This window comes from Orcinus orca, chromosome 16 (genome assembly GCF_937001465.1).
Source record: "Orcinus orca chromosome 16, mOrcOrc1.1, whole genome shotgun sequence".
Lineage (NCBI taxonomy): Eukaryota > Metazoa > Chordata > Mammalia > Artiodactyla > Delphinidae > Orcinus > Orcinus orca.
Genome location: NC_064574.1, coordinates 65,932,576 through 65,955,534, shown reverse-complemented (window position 1 = coordinate 65,955,534; position 22,959 = coordinate 65,932,576). Strand labels below are relative to the sequence as shown.

Genomic DNA, 22,959 nt, shown 5'->3' with positions numbered 1-22,959 from the left:
TGAACTCCTCACTCCCAGGGAGGATCTCCAAGCCTGTGATATCCCCTCCTCTTCTGTATCTCCTCCTAGGGGCACAGGTCCCAACCTCATTGCTTCTCCTCCCTTCCTACCCAACTCCATGCGGATCTCTGTTTATAGCCTTGGTTGTAGAAGAGTCTTTCTGCCAGTCTACGGTTGGTTTTCAGTGAGATCTGCTCCACGTGTAGATGTACTTTTGATATGTTCATGGAGGGAAGTGAGCTCAGTGTCATACTACTCCGCCATCTTGTTCTCCCCAGAAGCTTACAGCTTTGAGGGAGAGACAGACAATCAAAACTAAACCAAAAAAAAAATCACAGATTGCCGTCAATACTATAAAGAGAATGGATGTTCTAGCCTCTGAGATGAAAGAAAATGCTCCACAGAGAGGTGGCTTTTAAAATGAGCCTGAAGTCTGGCCAGGAGCCATCTAGATGCCATTTACAGCCTAGGTTAAGAGCTCATGGTAGCGAAGCACTTGGGATCATCAAGGAATTGAAGTAAGGTTCTTGTGACTGAAGACCAGGGAGCAAGGCAAGGATGAGGTGGGGAAGGTTGGTGGGCCACCCAGACCATGGTAAGAAGCTTGGGCTTTTTTTTTAAATTAAGATTTTATTTTTTCAGAACAGTTGTAAGTTCATAGCAAAATTGAGTTGAAGATACAGAGATTTCCCATATACCCCCTATTCCCATACATGCCTAGCCTCCCTCATTATCAACATCCCCCACCAGAGTGGTATATTTGTTACAACTGATGAACCTACATGGACACATCATTATATCCAAAGTCCATAGTTTACATTAGTATTCATTCTTGGTGTTATACATTTTACAAGTTTGCACAAATATGTAATGACATGTATCCATCATTATGGTATCATACAACATATCTTCTGCCTAAAAATCCTCTGTAAGACCTTGGATTTTTTTTTTCTTCTTTGCCAAATATGAGAAGTAGCCACTGCAGGGCTGTAAGTTTCAGGCAGAATGTCTTAATAATAGTCTTATCTCTGTTTTTTGTCCCAAACAGGTAAAATGACAGAAGATTACTGGGGGGTATCAAGAAAGATTCTAGGAGATCTGAAATTCTTGGAGAGTCTTAAGACATATGACAAAGACAACATCCCACCAATGATCATGAAGCGGATCCGGGAAAGGTTTATCGATCACCCGGATTTCCAGCCGGCTGTTATTAAAAATGTGTCATCTGCGTGTGAGGGTCTGTGCAAGTGGGTGAGGGCCATGGAGGTGTATGATCGTGTGGCCAAAGTGGTAGCTCCTAAACGGGAGCGGCTGAAGGAGGCTGAGGGGAAGCTGGACACACAGATGCAAAAACTGAACCAGAAGCGAGCAGAGCTGAAGATGGTGGAAGGCCGCCTCCAGTCCCTGAACGATGACTTTGAAGAGATGAATACCAAGAAAAAGGCGTTGGAGGAAAACATTGAAATCTGTTCCCAAAAGTTGATCAGAGCAGAAAAACTGATCAGTGGTCTTGGGGGAGAGAAGGACAGATGGACAGAAGCTGCCCGGCAGCTGGGTGTCCGCTATACTAACCTGACAGGGGATGTGTTGTTGTCCTCTGGGACCGTGGCTTACCTGGGGGCCTTTACCATGGATTATCGGGCTGAGTGCCAAAAGTGGTGGTTGGCCCAATGTAAGGACAAGGTCATCCCCGGCTCCAGTGACTTTAGTCTTAGCAACACATTAGGAGACCTTGTAAAAATTCGTGCCTGGCAGATTGCTGGGCTGCCCACTGACTCCTTCTCCATTGACAATGGCATCATTGTATCCAATTCCAGGCGCTGGGCCTTAATGATTGACCCTCAGGGGCAGGCCAATAAGTGGATCAAGAATATGGAGAAAGCAAATAGGCTGTCAGTCATCAAGTTCTCGGATACCAACTACGTGAGGACGCTGGAAAACGCTCTGCAGTTTGGTACCCCGGTCTTACTAGAAAATGTTGGGGAAGAGCTGGATGCCTTTATTGAACCCATCTTGCTCAAGTCCACATTCAGACAGCAAGGGGTTGAGTACATGAGGCTTGGTGAAAACATCATTGAATATTCCAGGGATTTTAAGTTATATATCACAACCCGTTTGAGGAACCCACATTATCTCCCTGAAGTCGCCGTGAAAGTCTGTCTCCTCAACTTTATGATCACCCCCTTGGGCCTCCAAGATCAACTCCTTGGCATCGTGGCTGCCAAGGAGAAGCCAGAACTGGAAGAGAAAAAGAACAAGTTGATTGTGGAAAGTGCCAAGAACAAGAAGCAGCTAAAGGAAATTGAAGATAAGATCTTGGAGGTCCTTTCCCTTTCTGAGGGCAACATCCTTGAGGACGAGACTGCCATCAAAATTTTGTCCTCCTCCAAACTGCTTTCCGAAGAAATCTCTGAGAAACAGGAAATTGCTTCAGTGACAGAAATGCAGATCGACGAGACTCGGATGGGCTACCAGCCAGTGGCTGTCCACTCTGCCACCATCTTCTTTTGTATCTCTGACCTGGTCCACATTGAAACCATGTACCAGTACTCCCTGACATGGTTCATAAACCTCTACGTGCACTCCCTGGCCCATAGCAGGAGGAGCGAGGAACTAGAGCTACGAATTGAGTACATCATTGAACATTTCACTCTAAGCATCTACAACAATGTCTGCCGCTCTCTGTTTGAGAAGGACAAGCTGCTTTTCTCCTTCCTCTTGACGATAGGCATCATGAAAGAGAAAAAGCAAATTAACGAGGAAATTTGGTACTTTCTTCTAACTGGAGGCGTTGCCCTGGACAACCCCTTCCCCAACCCAGTTTCCGAATGGCTGTCTGAGAAGGCGTGGGCAGAAGTGGTTCGTGCATCCGCGTTGCCAAAACTGAAAGGCCTCATGGAACATTTGGAACAAAATGCTAATGAATGGAAGCTCATCTGTGACTCAGCCTGGCCCCATGAGGAGATGTTCCCTGGATCTTGGAAACTTCTTCCAGGTTTGGAGAGGATGGCGATTCTCCGATGTCTGCGGCCTGACAAAATGATTCCAGCCATTCGGAAGTTCGTTGCTGAACACATGGGAAACGTATACACTGAAGCCCCTACGTTTGATCTCCAGGGGTCCTACAATGATTCCAGCTGCTGCATACCACTGATATTCGTGTTGTCTCCGGGTGCAGACCCAATGGCAGGTAAGGGCAGAATGTTGTGTGAGGAATATTAAAAGCCCAGAATGCATGGATGGATGACAATAGCTTGTCCCTTACAGCAGGAATCTCAAATTCAAATGGCTTTGAGGGTCAAGCAGTTAACAGACTAAGGCAGGGCTGGGGCAATATAAGACTTCTTCTCCTGCCTAAAGCGGGCAGCTGCTACTCAGCTCTTGTGCATTGTGCCGTCTGATAATGTGATCTCAGGATGACCAGATCATCTGCTTTTTCAAGAGCAACCAGAAAGGTAGAAATCACCCATTTTTAAATCCTGATATCTCATTCAGATTTTTTCTTAAAAAAAGCCAGGGCTAGATTGAGCCAAGTGACTGCTAGTTTATCACCTTTGTCTTAGACCATTTTCTCAGACTGTTGCTTCTCTCAGCTACGCTTCTTTCTTTTCTTTCAATTTTTAAATATTTTGAGTAATTAATGCTGCATGTAGTAAAAAAATAAAATCAAACAACGCAAAAAGTATAGGACTATGGCTCCATTTTGTCCCCTCAAGGGACATTTGGGGAAACATTTTTGTTGTCAAAACTAGGGGGTGCTACTGGCATCTAGCAGATAGAAGCAAAGGATGCTGCTAACTGTCCTACAATGCCCAGGACAGTCCCCCACAACAAAAGATTATCCAGCCCAAAATGTAAATAGTACTGGGGTTGAGAAACCCTGGTATAAAGTGAAAGGTACATCTTCCTCCTAACCCTCTTAGAGACAACCACTACTAACAGTTTGTGTATGTTTCCAGAAAGTGTTTGTGCATTATAAAAGGGTGTGAGTTGTTGACAGAAATAGATTCGTTTTCTATTCTGTTGGGGAATCTTAAAGCTTTAGTTTTCTCTGTTGCTGAATGAAGAAAGAATACCAGAAATGCAAATGACATAGTTGGCAGTTCTGTGAAAGCTGAGGAATTTGACATGTATCCTGACCCGGTTAGAAAGCCAGCACTTCTCCTCAAAGGCAATCAGAGGAAGGCGCTGAAATGAACTGGTACCCTTTCCAGGTTCCTACACCCAAATTATTGTTGTTGTCAAAGCTCAATTCATGACCCCTTTCTAGCATCTTTTCTCCTTCCCCTGTGTCCTTTCTGTGGCAGGCTTATACAAGAGAAATGAGGGGAAACCAGGAAAAGTAGAGAAGAGAAATGGGGACAAGGTCAGAATATGGTCTGTAAAATGATGATGCTGTGTTGGGAGAGGACAGGCCTGTAAAATCCAACGGTGTATGTAGCTTGTTCCTGTCCCTCTGTGCTAGAGGCTTGATTAGATTCAGCTGGGATAACTTCCCAGGAAACTGCAGGTACTGTGTCCCTCAGAGTGTGCTGTATTAGGAGGCACATACTGTCTGGTCATCTTTTTTCATTAAGATTGATCAGTGGGTTCAGGCATTGTCAGTGTGCTTCAGCTCGCGACTCCTCCACCGCCTCCTGTATAAAGTTTCCCATCAGCCTTTCACCTAATATGGTGGTTCTCAATCTTGGCTGCCCATTGAAAGCACCTAGGGAGCTTTAAGAAAATCTCCATGGAAAGACAAATACCATATGATACCGCTTATATGTGGAATCTAAAATATGGCACAAATGAACCTATCTATGAAACAGAAACAGACTTGCAGACATAGGGAACAGACTGGTGGTTGCCTAGGGGGTGGGGGGTGGGAGAGGGATGAGTTGGGAGTTCGGGGTTAGTAGATGCAAACTGTTATATGTAGAATGGATGAACAATAAGGTCCTATTGTATAGTGCAGGGGACTATATTCAGTATCCTGGGACAGAACATAATGGAAAAGAATGTAAAAATGAATGTATATATGTGTATAACTGAGTCACTTTGCTGTACAGCAGAAATTAACACAACATTGTAAATTAACTATATACTTCAGTAAAAAAATAAATCAAAAGCAGTCAGTGAGAAAAACAAGATTACCTCTAAAGAACAGCAGTTAGACTGACAGCAAATGTTTCAATAGCAACAGTGCAATTTGTGGAATAATACCATCATTGTGCTAAAAGAAAGTACGCAAACGTAAAATCTATCTTTCAAGAATGAGGGTGAAATAAAGAGGACATCTCAATTAAAAATTGAAAGAAAGAAGAAAAAAAAAAGAAAATCTCCATGTGCAGGCCTCACCCTCAACCAATTAAGTTAAAATCTTTGTAGGTGAGACCCAGGCACTGTGTTTTATAAAGCTTTTCAGGTAATTTCAGTGTGCAGCCAATGGGAACCACTGACCTAATGGTTTTATCAGCCTTAGAAAATCATTCCCCAGATCCATTATTTCATTAGGGGCTGCAAAATGATGATATTTTAATTCTATCATTCCTCCCACATTTATTAGCTGGAACTCTTCTATAAAGAAGGATTTTTCTTTATCAACTCTTTAGTTTACTCTAAATATAGTTCAAAAAGGACAGGCAGAAAAGATGCTTGGTTCATACTCTTTATTTACCAGCTTTCAGAATAGTGAATTGGTGCCCTAGTGACCTCCAAAGTTACTTAAGCAGTAAGATGGGGGTTTTTGGTACGATTATTAATGTATTAGTTTTAACATATTGGATGTTTCCAATATAGTGGTATTTTACTCCACTGCTGTCATTATTCTTTTTGATGCTCAGATTATTCAGTCATTGGCCTGTGGTAGCACCTCTGTATCAATATCCTTTTCACATACCCCAGTGGTTTTTGATAACTTCCTCGCTGTGTAGAACTACCATATATATTTCAGGCTTATCTTGAACAAATGTTTCTCCAAGGAACTCCAATTCCTTTAGCAGGTGATGGTATTTGGAGACCTGGGGTTCCCATCACTACGGAATGCATCATTGATTGCAGACCTTACTTTCCACTAATTCTCTTTTCGGCTGTATCTAACCTGCTTTTTTAATCAGTGCTTTGAGTTTTTATCTTCAATGACGGTGCTTTCCATTTCTAGAAGTTTTGTTTTGTTCCAAATCCATGTATCTTTGTTTTCCATAGAACTCAGAATTTTGTTTTCCATAGAACTCTGAATTTTAGGCTACTGACTCAAGAAGCAACGTGGAAAAAGTAAACAATTCTTCAGTGAGAAATTAAAACTCAGGGGTATAGATTTACAGTACCCTATGGTATGGGATTCTCAAGCTGAGGAATTTCCCATAAAATTGATCCAGAAATTTCCCATAAAATTGATCCAGAATGGCAAGATGCTGGGGACACCAGTGTCTGCATATGCAAAATTGTTCTGTTAGGGCACTCCTAAAACCCAAGATGTATCAGACTCCCACAAAATAACACAAACTTGCTGATTGTGAACTCAACAATAAAAAATTATAAACTACATGAGGAAATATATAAGGCATAATCACTATAAAGGCATAATCAGCCTATAGAACAATCAAAAGAATTAACCCCCAGTATTCTGGGGGTATCATGGGCTGAACTGTGTCCCTCCCAAATCTGTATGTTAAAACCTAATTCCCAGTACCTCAGAATGTGACTGTATTTGGAGATAAGGTCCTTCAAGAGTTAGTTGTGAGGTCATTAGGGTAGGTCCTAATCCAATATGACAGGTGTCCTTATAAGAGAAGATTAGAACACAGACACACTGACAGGAAGAAGACCATGTGAGGACACAGTGAAAATATGACATGAGAAAATGGCCACAAACAAGCCAGGGAGAGAAGCCGCAGAGGAAACCAACCCTGCCAGCACCTTGATTTTGGATTTCTAGCCTCCAGAATTGAGAGAAAATAAATTTCTGTTGTTTAACCCACCCAATCTTTGGTTGTTTATTATGGCAGCCCTAGCAGATTAATATTGTCTCTAAAAAAGATCATAAAAGAAACGCATCTAAAAATCATTAAAGAAAGAACACAGCGCAGATTTCTGGACTTCTTACATGAGAGTGCAGTCGTTTGAAGATCCTAACTTTATAAAAAAGTCTCAGTTCTAGCGTCCCACCCCTTGTAAGTGCGAAGCTATATTCCCTGTGGACAAACTCCAACCACTAGACTGGTGAAATAAAGTATTGTATTTTCCAAAGGTGAAATACTATATAACCATGAAAAAGAATATGGCCTTTATATATGTACTGATGTGGAAAAGATCTAAGTGTAAAAAGCAATATAGTGTTCTACAATTCATGTAAGTATAATAGTGTATACACATTTACTTAAATGCGTGAAATATCTCTGGAAGGACTCACAAAAAGGTGTAACATCGGCTGCCTCTGAGGAAAAGAGATGGGAAAGAGATCTATTTGAAATTTCACTGTCCAAATACCTGTTTTCCTAGTAAAATAAATTTACAAAAACCCAGTTCCTAAATGAACTTATTTGCAAAACAGAATTAGAGTCACAGATGTAGAAAACAGGCTTACGGTTACCAGAGGGTAAGCGGGGGAGGGATAAATTGAGAGATTGGGATTGACATATACACACTACTATATATAAAATAGATAACTAATAAGGACCTACTGTATAGCACAGGGAACTCTACTCAATACTCTGTAATGACCTATATGGGAAATAACCTAAAAAAGAGTGGGTATATGTATATGTATAACTGATTCAGTTTGCTGTACACCTGAATCTAACACAACATTGTAAATCAACTATGCTCCAATAAAAATTTTAAAAAGAAAACCCCAGTTCCTAATTCTTTGGTTATGTGCTAACCTTTCTAGTTTGGAGTTCCCTCTTCATTTTTGGCACCTGGGAATTTCTCTTCCTTTCAAACTCTTATTTTTTTTTTTCAGTTTGTGTCTTTTTTTTTTTTTTTATGAAGAATGTCTATCTATTTAGAGCAAAAGAGGAATCAGTAGTATCTTCGTTCACCATCTTACCAGAAGTCTAAAGCTTCCTCAGAAAGATGCTAATTTCATAATTAACAAAAGCCAGTGGCTTTCTTTCTGAGTCCAGAATTTTAATGTAACCCCTTCTTCTGTGTTGTTATTATTAATACAGTCTTAAATAGCCTGTTCTCTTTCAAAAGCCTTTTTTCTTCCTGATCTCAGGCCTGCTGAAATTTGCTGATGATCTTGGCATGGGAGGTGCCAAAACACAGACCATCTCCCTTGGCCAAGGCCAAGGCCCTATTGCTGCCAAAATGATTAACACTGCCATCAAAGATGGGACCTGGGTGGTCTTACAGAACTGTCATCTGGCCACGAGCTGGATGCCTGCGCTGGAGAAGATCTGTGAGGAGGTGATTGTTCCTGAGAGCACCAATATGGGATTCAGGTGAGATGCTGCCCCACCTCTGAGTCCCTCAGCCCCAACCTCAAGTTCCAGACGTCATGCTAATGGCTGGGAATGCAAAGATGAGCAAGACACAAGGGTATTGTGTAGACACAAGTTCTACCCTTAAAGAAGCTCTCAGTCTAGTAGAAGGCAGACCATAGATGAATAATGTTGATACCATGCAATACCTGCTGTACTTGTTTGAATAAGAATGGAAAAGGGAAGGAAAATTTGGGGAAGACCTGGAGTACCGAAAGATGAATAGGAGTTTTCCAGGAAGGACATTCCAGGCAGAAAGGGCAGCATTTGTAAAAGCAAAGGAAAGACCAAGAAGTTATCCTATGATTCCTGGGTATACACTGTGAGCAATTGTTTTTGGGAGGTGATAGGAGATGTGCCTGGGAAGGTAGATTAAATGCCAGCAAATCGGAGTTTTAAAACTTATTTGCCTAAAAACAAAAAAAAATCCACCCGTAGTCTAGGCACTTGATCTATCCTATACTTGTTTAGATCCACGGAATTTTAATCAATACTGGAAACAGCTATTTATTTTCTGTGAACTTTAAAGCCCAGCAAGACTGGGCCTAAGTATTTGCATTTAGAGGATGATGAGATGAAACAGACTTCAAAGCCCCTTTTAACTCAAATGTTCAGTGATTCTTTCATTCTGGGCCAGGGGTCAGCAAACTATGGCCAAATCCAGTCTGCTGCCTGTGTTTGTACAGCTTGCAATCTGAGAATAGCTTTTACATTTTTTATGGTTGAAAAAAATTGAAAGAAGTATACTATTTCATGACATGTGAAAATTATATGAAATTCAAATTTCAGTGTCTATAAGTAAAGTTTTATTGAAATACAGCCATGCTCACTCATATACTGTCTACGACTGCTTTTATGCTTCAAGTAGTTGTGACAGAGACCATATGGCATGCAAAGTCTAAAACATTTACTCTTTGATCCTTCATAGGAAAAGTTTGCCAACTCCTGCTCTAGGCAACAAACTTTGCTGGTTATTTTTATTTTAGTCATGTCTGCCTGAAAATAGAAAAGCGTTTGGTGTTTATTTACAAAGCCAGATTAGGCCGTAGTTGATTGTGTTCATGTAAGACTCATATGAGATTCATGTAAGAGTTTAAGAGGAAATCCATTAATTTCAAGAATTCTATTTTGTTTTGGATGCTGAGTTGACTCATTGACCATCAGGGACATACTCAATGAAGAAAAATTATTCATGTTGACATTTAAGGTCTTCTGTAATATGATCTTAACCCAAGTCACAAACTCAAGTGCCTATACAATGAGGAATGTAACATAAATGAGTGAAGAGGACTGGGCACAAGAAATATTCCACTTTCCACAGTACAATAGCTATCACCATGGATGGGCAGCCTCAGTGTTGAATACCGGTAGAGAGTGGTGGGGACTGTGGTGAACTAGAGGCACATGCCCTGTAGAGAAGAGCAGTTACCGCCTACTACCAGCTGTTGCCAAGCAGGAATACAGGCCTCTTGTATCCAGATTTTATGACTATTTTAAAGGAAAGACGGGAATCTAGAACTTTTAAAAGAAAGCCCTAGATTTTTAAAAGTTGGCAACTACTTCAAAAATATGTTACAGCATTGTGTTTGTTTGCATGCTGAGAGTTCAACATCACCCATCTGCAGACTGAAGTCAGGCCACAGGCCCCCAGGTTATGGCCTCTTCCCTCCCCTCTGAGACCTGTGCCTGGACCACAGCAGGCTGCCCACTGTAGGCCTTACCACATCCCCAACTTTTCCTCCTCCGTGCAGTTGCTCAGCCTGTGTCCTGTGTCTTTAATGACCTTCCATCCCCAAATCCTCCTGTTGGAAACCTCTCTAATGTCTAGCAAAAAAGAAAAACAAACCCACAAAAATGAAACAAAACAGGATGCCACAGTGTGTATGTAACCTGAGCTTGAGTAAGAAAAACAAATGAATAAAAGCCTGGAAGACAATATGCCAAAATGTTAACCTGTAGATGGTAAAATCATGTATTTTTTTCCTTTCTAAATACTTTTACCTATGTTCCCATTTCTTATGGGCATAGATATACTTTTATTATTTAAGAAAAGAAATCTTCCATATTCTCAAGACCCATTTCTAATGCCATTGGCCTCTATGGCAGGGATCAGCAAACTTTTCCTGTAAGGGCCCAGATAGTAAATATTTTAGGTTTTACAGGGCATGTTGTCAGTTGCAACTGTTCAGCTCTGCTGTTGTGGCATGAAAGAATCCATAAATAATTTGTAAATGAAGAGGTGTGGCCATGTTCCAATAATATTTTATTTACAAAAACAGGCTAAGGCTAGATTTGGCTCCCTGGCAGTAGTTTGCAGACTTCTGCTCTCTCCACCCCGTGGAAATCTCTTCTTCCCATGGACCCCCATGGCCCATTATTTCCCTCCCTCCCTGTGGTCTTGATTTTATAACTCCTTGGCATTCTGTTTGCTTGTCTTTTCTCCCCTCCCCAGCTCCCATTTCCCCTCCTAGCAGCAAGGCTGTGAGTATCTAGAAGCAAGAAACAATTCTTTTCTCATTTCGGCCACTCCTGGAGTGCTGGGTGTAGTATTTGACCATAATAGACGCTCAGAAAGTCCAGCAGGGCAGGAACATGGTGTAGTGATTAGGACACAGGGCCTTTGGAGTCAGGGAGCCCTGAGTTCATCTTGGTTCTGCTGCTTCTAAGTGGTGTGTCCTTGAAAACCCCACTTGACTTCTCCATGCCTCTGTTTCCTCACTGGTAAAGGGGATAATAAATCATAAGGTGGCTGTGAGGATTAAAGTAAATGAAGGGATATAAATTAAATTCTTAGCTTGGGGTTCAGCATCTAGTGATGCTTAATAAATGGTAGTTATTATTTTCTGTTACTGTTTTTCAATATAATGTATTGCGTTGCCGTAAATAGTCGGGTCTGTTGTTCTTCCAGACTCTGGTTAACCAGCTATCCATCAGAGAAGTTTCCAGTCAGCCTCCTCCAGAATGGGATTAAGATGACCAATGAGCCCCCCAAAGGGCTCCGGGCCAACCTTTTGCGCTCTTACCTCAGTGACCCCATCTCAGACCCCGTGTTCTTCCAAAGTTGTACAAAAGCAGTGATGTGGCAGAAGCTGTTGTTCGGCCTTTGCTTCTTCCACGCCGTCGTTCAAGAGAGGAGAAATTTCGGAGCCCTAGGTGAGAGGTGGCAGCATACCTGGATTGCCTGGGGGAAAGATCACAGGCAGATACAGGGGTGCGTTCGAGTTTGTACCCAGGGTTGCCAGTAAAATAGGGTCTAAGTATGTTCCATGCGATATTGGGGACATATTTATACTAAATATGATTCGTCGTTTATCTGAAATTAAATATCACTGAGCGTCTCTGTATTTTTATTTAACAAGTCTGGCAGTCCTATAACCAGGTCAATATCAATGTCAGGGAAAGAGGTGATGCTCCAGAATCAGAGGTCCCCTAATTACGGAAGTAATATGATAATGAGAAGAGGGGAGGCCCTTCCCTTTGGTGTATTTGCCTAGCTTGGGTATCATGGCCACTCTCCAGGGAATCGTCACCAGGTGATTTATAATACTTTAGGTTGCTCTCTTTACCTGTGCATAACAATGAAAGAAATACAGCTGGGACATCTGTTTGTGCTTCTCCTTGAAAAAATAAACATAAATTTCTTTATTAATGTAACTTATCCACGGCCTAACTTAAGTGACTCAATATTCTTGTTAGAGCAGATCATCTGCTAAATGCAGATCCCATATCACCATGGTTTTAAGGTTGGATTATTTTTCTCTCACCCATGGGCTGAGTCTAATTCTTTTCTTGAAATGACCCACCTGAAGGTATTCTTAGCCATTCTTTCGGGTTACAAAAGGAGGCAAATTGTCCTTTTGGTGATTCTCTCAGAACATCCTCTTTCCTTCTACCTGCCCCAGTTAGCTCCACAGACCACCTGACCCTTCAACTGAGGGTTTCAGAGATGAGACAGCCAAAGGGGACACTCCCTCTACATCTGCATCTCACACACCACATTCTCCCACCATCATTCTCCCACCCGTGCCAGACCTCCAAACATCCATACAGCAGTTAGGCTTATAGTCAACTGCCCAGTTGTGTTCTCTCTTCCAGAACCGAAGTTTTTGTTATTTTATTACATTTTTAATTTGAATGTGAATGTTTAGGAGGAAATTAAACGTCTCCATTGAGCACAGGTCCTATCATACCCTACTGTCTTACATCCAGCCTGGTTCATACATTTATGTCACTTGTGCAGCCCCACTGGGCATTTACCATTATAACACTTGAAAATACAAGCAATAGTTTCTTCAAGGCCTGCCATCTAGTTCTCCCATGAGTGGGAGGAGGGGCATTCTCAAAGCTACCTTAGTTCTATTGCCCAGTCACAGACAGTGCTCTCTAGCTGTGCTTGGGTGTTATTTTTGGCGTTCGGTGCATTACCACAGTATTCCAGCCAGGGTGAATAACTCTCATTCCACAAATCCCAGGATGTTAACATCTTCCTTATCAAATGGGGGAGATCCATAAGGAAACTGACTTTAGAATGGATGTTTTCTCAGGCAGGATGTCTCCCACGTTGGCAGTAAAGGTCAAAGCTAATAGTTGGCATGGTGCTTGATAGTCACAGGGCTGAAAGAGGCTCTTGATCCATAATGATGCTTAATTCCACCAGCTCAATCTCTGAGTGGAAATTAAGAGCTCTCATCCCTGAAGCATCTAATTTATCTCTGCCTCACGCAGGTTGGAATATTCCTTATGAATTCAACGAATCCGACCTGAGGATTAGTATGCAGCAGATCCAGATGTTTCTGAATGACTACAAGGAGGTGCCGTTGGATGCTCTGACCTACCTGACAGGTATTTACGGAAGGAGGCTTTGGCAACCATAAACCTCCACGATTATGCTCCACCTTCCTGCTCCTCTGCTTCCATCTCCATTTGTTTACTTACTCACTCATGCTTTCAACAGACATGGAGCTCTTAATGATGCTGGTCACCATGCTGTATATTGTAAAACAAACCAACAAAAACAAAAAACACACACAGAAAAATCAAGATCAATCCCTCCCTTTAAGGGGTGCACAGTCTACAAAGGGAGGGAAATATAACAAAATAAATAACAGTACAGTGATAAGTTCAGTAAGAGAAACATCTATAAGATAGCACAATGATTAAACTTCAGACATGGGGTGGGGATGATTAGGGAAAACCTCCTGAAGGGGTGAAAGATGGTTTTGAAGGATCAGTAGGAGTTTTACAAGTGGAAGAAGAAAGCGGGGGCAGGCGGTGGGAAAAAGGAAGGAGAGCACTCCCAGCAGAGGTGCCCTGAGGTGAAAATGATACTTGCTGTTTTGTATTAAAGCAATTCATCAGCAATCTTTTATCAGTCGTCCAATATATACTAGTACATAATATGGAAGAATGTAAATATATAAGACTTGGTCACTGCCCTCAAGAAGCACACCATGTAATCCCAGAGATAGGAGATAAACTATAGATGAGCTAAATGAGTGGATTACCATGGCCAAAAGTCAAAATGCAGCTCAATAGAAAAACCTGGGCATCTTCCAGGTCACACACAAGCTCCTCCCTCAACTCTGGATCCTTTCCCCAATCATACGGCAGGCACTTTACCTACATCATCCAGTCTTCACAGCAATCTTATGAGCTTCACTTTAGTGACCCTGTTTTACAACTGACAAGACCGAGGCCTTAGAGCAGTGGTTCTCAACCAAGGATGATTTTGTCTCCTAGGGGACATCTGGCAAACTGAGGAGACACTTTTTGTTGTCACAGCTAAATGGATGTGCTACTGGGTAGAGGCCAAGGGTGCTGCTAAACATCCTGCAACGCACAGGACAGCCCCCTACAACACAGGGCTACCCAGTCCAACGTGTTAGTCGTGCCAAGACTGAGAAATCCTGCTTTAGAGTGATTAAATTCATTTGTAAAAGGTGACCAAGACCTTAACTCAGCACAGTGTCTCCTAAACCAAAACCCCAGGGGACGCACAGCATAAGTTCAGTGGATTTTAGTTGGGTGAGAGAACTTTTCCAAAGAAATGACCCATATTCCCATTATTCCAGACCACACAGAAGCACATACCAGGGCTCCCCTTCAGATCACAGAATGAGTGCGTAATTGCCCTGGGATGAGGTCTTAGTATTGGACTGCCTGCAGCTCATAAACCAACCTGCTCCAACTGTGCCAGCTGGCTTGAGGATAGTCACTTTCCAACTGCACCAGTCAGGATAGACTAGTTAGTCTGAGATAACAAGCAGTCCCCAAATCTCAAGGGTGTGAGACATTTCTTGCCCATTCTGCATGTCCAGTGTGAATTGGCAAGGGTGTCTGCTCGTTGTAATTATCTATCAGGGGCGCAGTTGGCAAAGGCTCCACCAAATTTTGATGCCACCATCTCAACATACACTTGTGTGGTCACTGCCACAGGGTAGCACTGACGAGCTGATGCCAGGAGTTAAATGTGCAAGAACTTGTCACCTGGCCCCACCTCACTGCCAGAGGCCCTGGGAGTTATAACCTTCCTATGTACCTGGAAGGAAAGAAGATCACATAGAGATGATTATTAGAGCTCTGTACTGACCGCAAGGGACAGACTAACCAAAGAGACAGGTCTTATTTGGAGAGTGGTTATCGAATTAGATGGGCCAAAGTCAGATACATTCTTAATCTGGTACCCCCAACCCTGTGGCAGAGCCAATGGAGAATCTAGAAGAGATATAAGGCACATCCTGGCCCCTTTAGGAACTTGTGCTCTTGCTACAAAGAGGAGACATATAAGTAAAGAAATGTACCTTCCTTCATAAACATAAAACCCAGAGCCTATAAGGGTATCCCCTGAAGTAAAATTTGCTGATGAGAGAGTGGAGGTGGAACCCTGAATCATGACTCTGTACCTAAGGTTTACCTTCACTGGTAGTCCCTCTTTGGTACTCTCTAGCACTGCCATGCTGACTTCAGGGGGGAACTACTCTCCCTTTAATATTGTAGCTCTAGTGTTGTCATAAACCTCTTTACAGCTGGGACAAACTATAATGTTCCAACTAAACTTTGCTAAAGGCCTGAGAGGTCAACAGAGACAGACCTAGATGGTCTGGCTTAAGGTCAAATAGTTTTTGCAGGGCTCACATTACTCAGTAGGTATGAGCTTCCCCTTAGTCTCTTACTTCTTCCTTAATGAGCCACCAGGATGCTCCTCCTAGACATTTAGACCCCTCCAATACCAAGAGAGGCTGAGGCCTCCTCAACTTGAGTCATACTTCCTGTTTCATGTCTGTAGACCTGCTCCTTCCTAGAATGATTAGAATTGGAAATGAGCCCACCCCTCAGGGGAGCCCTTGCATGCAAACACACACGCACACACACACACACACACACACACACACACACACACAGATGTCTTTTCCTTGCACACTAGTGTGTTGTCCCCAGCTTCCAAATACCAGGTGGTACCCACATACTGTGGGATCTGATCCAGCTAGAAAGTGCATCCTGGGTTGGTGAGATGGATTTGATGGCCCCTCAAAAAATTGCCTAATTCTTTTTGTAGAAATCTGCGTGTAGAAACCTGAGTCTCAGAGAATGACGTTGATGATGGGGATGGGGGTAGGAGAGTCATATCCCAAAGAAGTATATATAGGATAATCTTAATTTTCTAAACTATACGTATTTGTAAAAGCTGTAGTTGAATGCTTTCTATACGCTAAGCATTGTACTAAATGCTTTATAAGCGTTGTTAACCACAACGACGTAAGGTAGGTATGCAGTTATCTCTACTTCTAGACAGATGAGAAACTGCTAGTAAGTGGCAAGAGTTGGAGCCCAGAAACTGGCTGTAATTGGAGCTCAGTACTGTCTCATGCCAGAGTTCTTGCCCTGAACCACATTTCTATAATGCCTTTCACATTTATGTACACATACACACAAATGTCCAGACGAATGTCTGGAAGATGCCTAAATGTTAACAGTTACCTTTGTTGGAATTATTGGTGATTGTTTTGCTTTTCTTTCAGTTTATCACTATTTTCTAATTTCTAATATGGTGAACATGTATTATTTTTGTGGCAACCATAATACCAAAAAGGCCTGGTCTCATCCCAAGCTGAGCATGGTTTTAACAACCCTGTGTCTCAGCAGAGCTCCTTGGCTGGAAGAATCCTCTATTTTAGGTTATTGACCAAGTTCATTATGGGCTCAACTCCTTCTTCTGTTGGTTGTCCCCAGGGGAATGTAATTATGGAGGCAGAGTGACAGATGACAAAGACAGAAGGCTCCTGCTATCCCTTCTGTCCACGTTCTACTGTAAGGAAATTGAGCAGGACCATTACTGTCTTGCTCCTGGAGACACTTACTACATCCCTTCTCATGGCTCCTACCAGGTGAGGGGCAGGGGAGGGAGAGGTCCCTCTGTCCCCGCAGAGGGGCTTGGCGGTCTCCATGTGGCTAGGGTTGCAGTGTATCCAAGGAGGGCCCAGGGATAGCTTGGGCTTCCTGGCTCGGGTCCATAAGCTATTTCAAATCTTCCCAAAAGCCTACAAGATACACATTATTACTGTTTAATGAATGCTGGGCATTTGGTAGACAAGATCTTTCAAAATATGGGGTCCATCTAGGGAGAAGGGGCAGGGATGTTTAAGATGAAGCCTTGGTAGTGAACAGGATGGAAATTGCTACTTGAAATCAAAGGTTCAGAAGGTGGCAAAGGGAGGGACAGAAAAACTGGATGGGAGAATGATAAAAGGAAGAAGAAGACAAGAAATCTGAAGGAAGAATGAAAAGGGCTTACTTTCATCGAGTACCTGTTAATGTGCCGAAGCCTTATTCCTTCATAACCTCATTTATTTTCCCACTTACAGATAAGGAAACTGGGCTTTCAGGTGACTAGCTCAAGGTTACACAGTTGGTTTAAGATGGAGCTAGGATCCAAATCCTGTCCTGCCTGAATCCAAACCCAGTTTTTGTCTCCAAAGCTAAGACTGCTGGGGGAGCAGGGAGGAAGCCAGCAGAGGTGGGAGGGGAGATACTCAGTCCATCTACCTTCATACTCATACTCACTCCTCCGAAACCTGCATGAGGGAAAGCTTGGGATGTCTTGGCCCCGGCGGTGTGTGCGTGTGTGTGTCTATGGCCTGTGCTACCGAAAGAGTGTGATTCCTGCATGGGTCTGCTCTGGCAAAACCTTGGGTGATCTGTGGGACCCCAAGGAACCTGAACTTATGTCAACTGAAGATTTCCTTTCCAGTCCTATATTGAATATCTCAGGAACCTCCCTATCACCACCCACCCAGAAGTGTTTGGCCTGCACGAGAATGCTGATATCACCAAAGACAACCAGGAAACCAGCCAGCTGTTTCAAGGGGTGCTGCTGACCCTCCCTAGGCAGTCAGGAGGGAGTGGCAAGTCCCCTCAGGTAACCAGGCTTGAATTCAATTTCCCAGGCAATTTTTCATCTAGTGGGCATGCAGGATTGTGGCTGATGACCAAGGAGGCAGAAAAGTGGAGGCCTGGCAGACCCCTGAGGGAGAATGTGGGTGCTCTGGTCTTACTGCTGAGGTCTTTAAATACTGAGCTGGAAGAGCACCGGTGTTTCTAAAATGTCAGCTATTCCTATATAACCTTCATGATTCATTGCTATATCCACATATCATCTGTATTCCATTTACATAATACTTAAAACTAAATCTCTTTTGCTTAAAAACATTTATTTAAAAAACTGCACATCAGGACCATAAGTGGAAACCCAGTACCATTACCGTAATGTCGTGACAGCCACAAAAAGCAAACAAAGGCTAAACATTATTAGGTTCTTCCAGATGCTGCTGCTGCTGTCTTTCTGGCTCCTTGGGAAAAGGGGAGGGTCAGCAAGTGTTCCAGAGCAGTGTCAGCCCTGACCTGAGACCTTCTCCTTGAAGGGAATGAAAGGAAAAAGGTGGCCAGAACTTGACAGGAGAGTGACTTTCCCATCATGTGACTCAACGTTATTTGCTCTATGTCCTGGAAACACCTGGAATCATTTTGGGTATCTCTTGTGATCATTCCACACATTGTGAAGGACTGATCCTGTCTACCCTCCTTGGTCTACAGATGAGGGCAAAACAAACCCTGCAAGGAGTGACCCACTTCAGGGCATTCAGAAACACAGAGGCAGTGCCAGGCCCAGAACCACATCTCCTGACTCCACCCTGATCTCTCCTTTCCTTCTCTTCCCTTCTCCAGCTTCTGAGCTACTCCATGTTCAACCCTGCTCAGCTGTGGACTTTGCATACAGTTGGCCTTGCATATCCACAGGTTCTGCATCCTTGAATTCGACCAAAGATTGAAATATTCAGAAAAAAAAAATTCCAGAAATTTCCAAAAGGCAAAACTTGCATTCACCCCACTTCAGCAATTATTAAAAAGCATTTACATTGTACTTACAATTATTTACATAGCATTTACATTGTAGTAGGTATTATGAGTAATCTAGAAATGATTTAAAGTATGGGGGGGAGGGGTGATGTGTGTTGGTTCTATGCAAATACTACACCATTTTCTATTAGGGACTTGACCATCTGTGGAGTTTGGTCTTGCAGCCAATCCCTAGTGGATACCAAGGGATGATTGTATTTGGTTTCTCAATTTGGTTCATAGTACCATAAGTGGTAATATGTGTGAAGATAAAGCAGCCTGGTTTGTGTGTCTCAGCTTAGGGATGGAAATTCCCCTCACAGTGGGAAGAGGGAAAGAAGTGTACATTCCAGCCTCCTCGAGCCAAAGGACGGCAGAGCTGTGTTTCTCTCCCACACCTCCTCTTCCTACTCTTCCTCTAGGCCTGTCCCCTCCCTACTTGGCTAAACTCACTGCCATGGGCTATTCTTAATGCTGAGGAATGGCCTACTGCCTTCCCAGGTGTCCATGTCACTGGGACAGAGCAAAGTCTCACCTGCACCTGGAGCTGGTCCTAAGGGGCTGGCTATGAGAGCCTTGGGAGATTGTCTCCCAGGGGTGACCTTGAAGATTTGAGCAGTTCTGCAGGGTTCAGCACTGCCCTGAGTCTACGTGGCTGGCTGAGCACGAATTCCCCACCTGGCCCTCAGGCCCTTGCTCAGGACTTTCATTGTTCAGCTTAGAGGTGATGTCCTCCCTAAGGCTGGGGGCAGGGGTGGGGGTTGGAAGTGGGTGGGATGGGTATCCTCCTTTCCCTCAGGGCAGAATTGGCTTCTGTAGGAGAGTTCCCAGAAAGGTCCTGTAGACTGTGTTTAAAAAGACAAAGGCTCACTGCTTCATGTTTAACTGGACAAAGCCACAGCCCGCTGGCCTTGTGTCTCATTCACCTCTCTAATGCTTACACTTTAAGGAAGTGGTTGAGGAGCTGGCCCAGGACCTACTCTCCAAGCTTCCCAATGACTTTGACTTGGAGTTGGTCGTGAAGTCGTACCCTGTGGTCTATGGTGAATCTATGAACACTGTCCTAAGGCAAGAGCTCATCAGATTCAACAGGTGGGCTGTATGGTCTTACTTGGATCCTGGGAGTTGGTGTGAGGGGTAGAATCTAATGGGCAGTAACTAGAATGGACACTTGATAAGGGTTGCTGTGCAGAGTTGGTTTGCCCTACCTTGTAGGAAGGGCTGTAAATAGGGCCATCCCAGCATGTGTTGGCCCAGGGTTAAATCAGTTCCTTCTATTCATTCTCTCTCGTTCATTCATATGACATCTGTAAACTGGGGTGAAAACCAATACCGAGCACAGGCTAATAGTAAAAGTAATCATTAAAGCCACTTTTATTGAGCCTTTAGTGCTAGAAATGGCTCCAAGCACCACTCATGCCTTTGCATTCAAACCACACCATAGTCTTTAAAAATATACACAGTTAGTAATCCCTCTACCACTGTTTTACAAATGAGAAAACTGAGACAGAAGGGCTAAGTAACTTGCTCAAGGTCACACAGTCATTCAGTGGCAGAACTGAGTTTGAATCCAGGCTCTCTGATTCCAGAGCCCATGCACTTAGCCAGTATGTGAAATCAGGGTAAACTTAGAAAGGGGTGAGGAACAGTTCATCCCATTGCCGCTACCACAGGGGTAAGGAAGGGCTATTATAAGATGGCCATGGGGCTAAGGGTCTCCGGCCTTCTATTCTAGTCCCTCCTCACTTCTCCTCCAGGTACTAGAGCATAGAGCCCAGTGGGATCACCTTGATCTGATTTCTAGATAGTCAAAACTGAAAGAGTTCCCAAACACCATCTAGGCCAGATGAGGAAATTCATCACTTCTGCCTCCACGTCAAGGTTCTTGCTGCTCCAAATACTCTTCAGTGCTGCTCTCTCCATTTTGCTTCATTGGTCATTGCTCGGTTTTAGGGACAGCCCTGATGCCGAAAGACCAGTGACTTGAAGAATGTCAACTAAGAATTTGTTGACTCCCTTAGTCTTAGGGTTACTCCCTATAGTCAGTAGGCATTTGGCTGTGTGGATGACCAAGCCAAGTATGGCGTGTGAGTCAAGGATGCTGACTACTTGAGTCAGATACCTTGGGATGATGGGTTGTAGTCCTCGTTCATCCAGACACCAGGCCAATGGCTTTCCTCCTCTGCCACTCATTCTCTGCCAAGGTCACTGGAGCTCTTGGTGGTTACAGGGGCCTTCACTAGCCTTTACCACTGGCCATTGTGATAGAAGAGAAGAGGGTAACAGCAATCTTATATTCCAGTGATGCTCAGGGTTAACTACTTGGGGCAATATTGTAACGTACTTCCCCACTACCTTTTTTTTGCCTATTCACCCAGTGGTATGAGAAGCCCAAAATGACAGTTCAGCTTCCAATTCAGGGGAACCGTTATTGTGTCTTCTAGGGCAAATATTCCTTCCTTGAGTACTAAAAATCTTGAAACTAGCAGAGCTCATAGTTTCAAGAATAGAAAGAAACCTTTTCCCAGTAGGTTTCAGGTATGATAGAGGTCTGTGGTATAATCCCGCAGAGGGTAGCTTTGCTCTTGACTCCTCAGCCAAGCACATACACCAATAACACGCTTGAACCTTAAATTCCTCTTAATAGAAATGTTTAGTGGTTACACATCCAGGAATCCCTTTCTTGCGTTTGAGCCTTCTCATGTCCATTTGGCTGGGATTCCATAAGTCTTTGGACATGACAAGCTCTCTCTGGTAGCAGAGTCTTTGGCACTCTCAGCTGAATTCCCTCTGGACTTGATGAGGCCTCATAACAGAGGCCAGAGAGAGAGACAGGTGATCTTGGCATCTCTCAGGCTGCCCTTCAGCTGCCTTTTCTCAGGTATGCATGCACCTCATAGTCTATAAAAAGAACAACTTTGGCAATATAGATCAGAAGCCTTAAAACTGCATTATCCTTTGACCCAGAAATTCTACTTTTAGTAAGAATATCATTATAAATTTCTGCAGTGATTAATATAGATGGATGTTCCTAGTAATGTTGTTTACAGTGACAACAATCTGGAAATAATATGTTTCAGTGATAGAGGAACAGTTAAATTAAATGGAACACCTTGCAGTCATTAAAAAGGACAATTTTAGTTTGGTCTCTATTGAATTGGAAAGATGTTCCTTATATGCTAAGAGAGAAAAACAAATTACAAAAAACACATATATAGTATGATCCCATTAAAAAATAATTTGTGTTTACATATAGAAAAATCTAGAAAGGTATACATCAAAGTTATCTTTAGGTGGTGAGATAATGGGTGATTTAATTTTTTCTCATCTTTACAATTCTTCTATCATGAATGTATATTATCTGACTTTTTAAAGGGAGGAAAAGTAAAAGGAGACTTGGAGTCAGTGTACTTGGGGTAGAATGAGGTCACTGGAGAGCAGGCTGAGTCTGCTTCTTTGTTCTTGCAGATTGACCAAAGTGGTTCGCATAAGCCTCATCGACCTTGGCCGAGCAATTAAAGGGCAGGTTTTGATGTCCTCAGAGCTGGAGGATGTATTCAGTAGCATGCTTGTGGGTAAAGTGCCGGCCATGTGGATGGCCAAGTCCTACCCATCACTGAAGCCCCTGGGAGGCTACGTGGCTGACCTGCTAGCCCGCTTGGCCTTCTTCCAGGTACCTTGGAGTCAGGGTAACTGGGCACCTGGCATTCTCATTCAGGTGGCGAGGACGTTCTGAAATGACGGATTAGAGGCAGAGGGAGTAGGGTAGTCTCACAGCATCCTGGACTGAGCACCTACTGGAAACAGTCTTACCAGGGTTGAGGGCAGGAGGGAGACTTTTCAAAGTCCTTGAAAAGATTATAGCCTCTAGAGGCAGGAGTGGGAACCAGAATAAATGTCACAAACTGGTGTCTCATGGGCCACAGCTCATGGGCTAGTAGATAGATTTGGTTTGGCTGCTTGGTTATTTAAAAATTTGAGCTAGCATATGAACACTGGATTGTTACATATCAAAATACAGATGTTTGTCCTGCAAAAACAGGAAGACCTGAAACGATGGACCTGCATTCCTGCATGGCAACTATTGCTGGAGATGAGT

General features: G+C 43.2%; 1 protein-coding gene across 1 annotated transcript in view; it reads left to right on the top strand.

Moving 5' to 3' along the window:
* DNAH3 (dynein axonemal heavy chain 3) overlaps positions 1-22,959 on the top strand; it is a 191,511-nt gene that overhangs the window by 162,199 nt on the left and 6,353 nt on the right. Inside the window, exons 52-59 of the mRNA XM_033425952.2 lie at positions 1,049-3,190; positions 8,204-8,429; positions 11,377-11,621; positions 13,194-13,310; positions 16,698-16,852; positions 17,716-17,883; positions 19,810-19,952; positions 22,329-22,533. Of these exons, the coding sequence (XP_033281843.2) occupies positions 1,049-3,190; positions 8,204-8,429; positions 11,377-11,621; positions 13,194-13,310; positions 16,698-16,852; positions 17,716-17,883; positions 19,810-19,952; positions 22,329-22,533 (3,401 nt within the window). The remainder of the gene's footprint in view (positions 1-1,048; positions 3,191-8,203; positions 8,430-11,376; positions 11,622-13,193; positions 13,311-16,697; positions 16,853-17,715; positions 17,884-19,809; positions 19,953-22,328; positions 22,534-22,959) is intronic.